This window comes from Tursiops truncatus, chromosome 11 (genome assembly GCF_011762595.2).
Source record: "Tursiops truncatus isolate mTurTru1 chromosome 11, mTurTru1.mat.Y, whole genome shotgun sequence".
Lineage (NCBI taxonomy): Eukaryota > Metazoa > Chordata > Mammalia > Artiodactyla > Delphinidae > Tursiops > Tursiops truncatus.
In genome coordinates this window covers 29,078,905-29,081,637 of record NC_047044.1, presented here as the reverse complement: position 1 = coordinate 29,081,637, position 2,733 = coordinate 29,078,905, and the positions used below count along the sequence as shown (strand labels likewise).

Below are 2,733 nucleotides of genomic sequence, written 5' to 3'. Positions count from 1 at the left end.
CAAGGAATGTATCCAGGAACAAGGCTTCAAAATCTAAGCTATGTTCCACTGTTTGCAGTTTGCTTGGATTTTAACTAGGTGTGCAAGTTGACTTCTGACCATGGGGAATCCTCTACATTCATGGATTTATGGATTGTTGAGGCCATGGCAGATACCCAGTTCCACAGAAGCAACTTCATGCTCTTCTGAGGAAGATCCGTAGCACTGTGGAACAAGGAATATAAATGAGCAATGCCACAAGAGACTGCAAATGGGGTTACCAAGATACAACCCTCAAAAATGAACTCTGAAGGTGGAAAAACTACAAGAAAAAAATATTAAAATAGGCGTTTTAAAAAAGTTTCAGCTATCATGTTAAGAGCACTGATGGACATTCAATAGACACGGCACATGCTTCTTAGGCATGGAATGTATAAATCTGTTATAAAAAGAAACATTTTCAGCACTGCCAGAATTTAAAAACAAAAAATGAAAAACTCAAGCATCTAGAGGGGAAAACACCAAATGAAAAGATTCAAACTGTAGTAATGACTATTTGGCCTTTAACTATTTCCAGTTAAATTATATTTGAAAGCTCTCCCTCCCCCAGTCATAGCCATACACAAGCACACCAATTTTTAAACGTTTTATAATGGCCAAAGAAGGGGTTTACATAGATATATTTGTTAATGGAACTCATTTTTTAATTAGTTTTTAATAAGTTGCTAATTCATTTTAGCCTCACATCAGTTCCATCTCATTCCCCAGTCCCTTTCCTGATGTCTAACAGTTAATGTCCTGTACCATGAGGTCAGCTTCCTGTGGCACTTTGGGAATTATCTGTTTGGGGTTTCAATAAGTACAGTTTATAAAGTTCTCTGTCTCTTCTTCAGCCCCCACTAAGGTTGATAAAGGCATTTCCAGAGACAAACGGTTCTCTTCCTCCCTCTGCTCTTCCTCCTCCAGCCCCTCCCCTTCCTCTTCATGCTCCTCCCCCTCCGCCCCCTCCTCCACGGAGTCAGGTTCTTCGGCCTCCTCTTCATCCTCGCCCTCTGCGTCCTCCTCCTCGCTCTCCAACTCCTTGCAGTCACACTCCTCCTCGCCACACTTCTCCTCCTCCTCCTCATTTCTCTCCTCTTCCTCTACCGGCTGTGGGCTTGGAGACTGGTTTTCCTCATCCGGGTCCGGACTGAAGGCTAGAGAGGGATTCTGCCCAAAGCTATACAAAGTTGCCCGCAGCTCCGCGTCTTCCTCGCCACCGCTGGAGGCCGCATCGTTTCCGAAGGAGCCGGCCGCGGATGCGGTGCCGCCCGCCTGGGCCTGCTGCGCCCGCAGTGCCTCCTGCTGCCGCATATCCTCGTAGATCTGGTTCATGATGAACTGGGTGGTGTTCCGCGGTGCCCGCAGGCCGGGTTCCCGCCACCCGCACAGATTGACCGGCCGCAGCAGCGTGCTCAGATCCTCTGAAGGGCTCCTCTGGAAGGAGCGGCGAGGGTCGCGGCGCAGGCCGCGGCCCCGGCGGCCCCAGTGCTTCTTCCGGGCCGGGGGCCTCGCCCAGCCGGGGTTCCAGGGGCTGCGCCAGCAGGAGCAGCAGCAAAGGCAGAATGGGTGCAGGCCGTACACCCGGATCACTTGCACCCGGCCAGGGGGCTTCCAGAATCCCTCCGGAGGTGGGTGCCAGGGTCCTCCCCAGCGCCCCCAATTAGAATACACGGCCCAAGAGGGACGTCTGGGTGGCTGGAACCAAGGTCCTGAGCCGTGCTGTTGCTTCGGCTGTTTCCTTGGGGGCTCATACTCGGCCTTGGGACCATAGCGATGCCACTGCCTGTAAACCGGAGCGCCCCTGAGCCTTCGATGGCAGGAAGACCAGGTGCTTAATGGGGCAGAGGACGCCCCCCCGTGGCCCAGGTTAAGAGGATCCTCTTTTCTATCGAGGGGCTGGGTCATGATTCAGGGAGCTCTGAGAGGTCTAAACGGAAGCGTCCTAGAAGCTGCCGTCAAGTTTGGCCAGATCTGACGGTCTGAAGAGCCTCATGTCTCTCTCTCTGCGCAGCACCACGTGCCTGCTGTTGGGATCACGCCTTTCTCTCCAAAAGGACCCCTCTTCTCTGCTCGCTCGATCGTTCTTCCACGTAATCTCTGCCCCTTGGCACCCGGGTTGTCTCGTCCAGGTGAGTTTGGGTGGGACTGGGGCTGGGTAAGGATGGGGGGGAGGAAGGTGTTGGTGGGCGACGCGCAGTGAGACCCGCTCCCGGGTCCCACACACCCCCGCCTCACAGGAGGCTCGGGCTGGGGACGGGAGGGGCAGGGGTTGCGCGTTACCTTGCGGCTCCTCCTCAATCCAGGTGCTTCACCGCCGCCGTCCTGGCTAGACTGAGGCGGGGTGGGCAGCGGCAGCCTTTAAATACCGGCCAGGGGCCCTGCGCGCCCACCGCATCCTTGGTTGCCCCGGGAGACAGCCAATTGGGGTTGAGGTCGTTGTCCCTGGGCGTGGAGTTGGGGTTCCGCCCAGAACGAGGTTGCCCGTGAACATTCGCAGGGGGCTTGTGACGCAGTTTTTGAGGGCGGTGGCGAGGGGCGGGAGGCTGGATTTGTGCTGCCTACGTTAGGAAACGCTTGAGGCAGTTTATCTGAACCCTTAAACCACCTTGAGGTGCGAGGTTGTAGAAGATGGACCTTCGGCTGAACGCAGAGGTGGGGGCTGGGGAAGAATTTGTGTATCGAAAAACAATATCCTACACCTTTGGGACGGCC

At 54.7% G+C, this 2,733-nt stretch overlaps 1 protein-coding gene across 1 annotated transcript; it reads right to left on the bottom strand.

The window, feature by feature from the left end:
• Positions 1-639: 639 nt before the first annotated feature.
• Positions 640-2,365, bottom strand: CCER1 (coiled-coil glutamate rich protein 1). The gene is made up of 2 exons (XM_019952272.3): positions 2,302-2,365; positions 640-2,172 (listed from the first exon to the last, which is right to left on the bottom strand). Exon 2 carries the CDS (start codon positions 1,924-1,926, stop codon positions 832-834), a length of 1,095 nt encoding a protein of 364 aa, XP_019807831.1. The 5' UTR covers positions 1,927-2,172; positions 2,302-2,365; the 3' UTR covers positions 640-831.
• Positions 2,366-2,733: the final 368 nt, after the last annotated feature.

Excerpts from the sequence above, each read along its gene's own strand:
- CCER1 (XM_019952272.3), bottom strand. The coding sequence starts at position 1,926 with ATGACCCAGCCCCTCGATAGAAAAGAGGATCCTCTTAACCTGGGCCAC.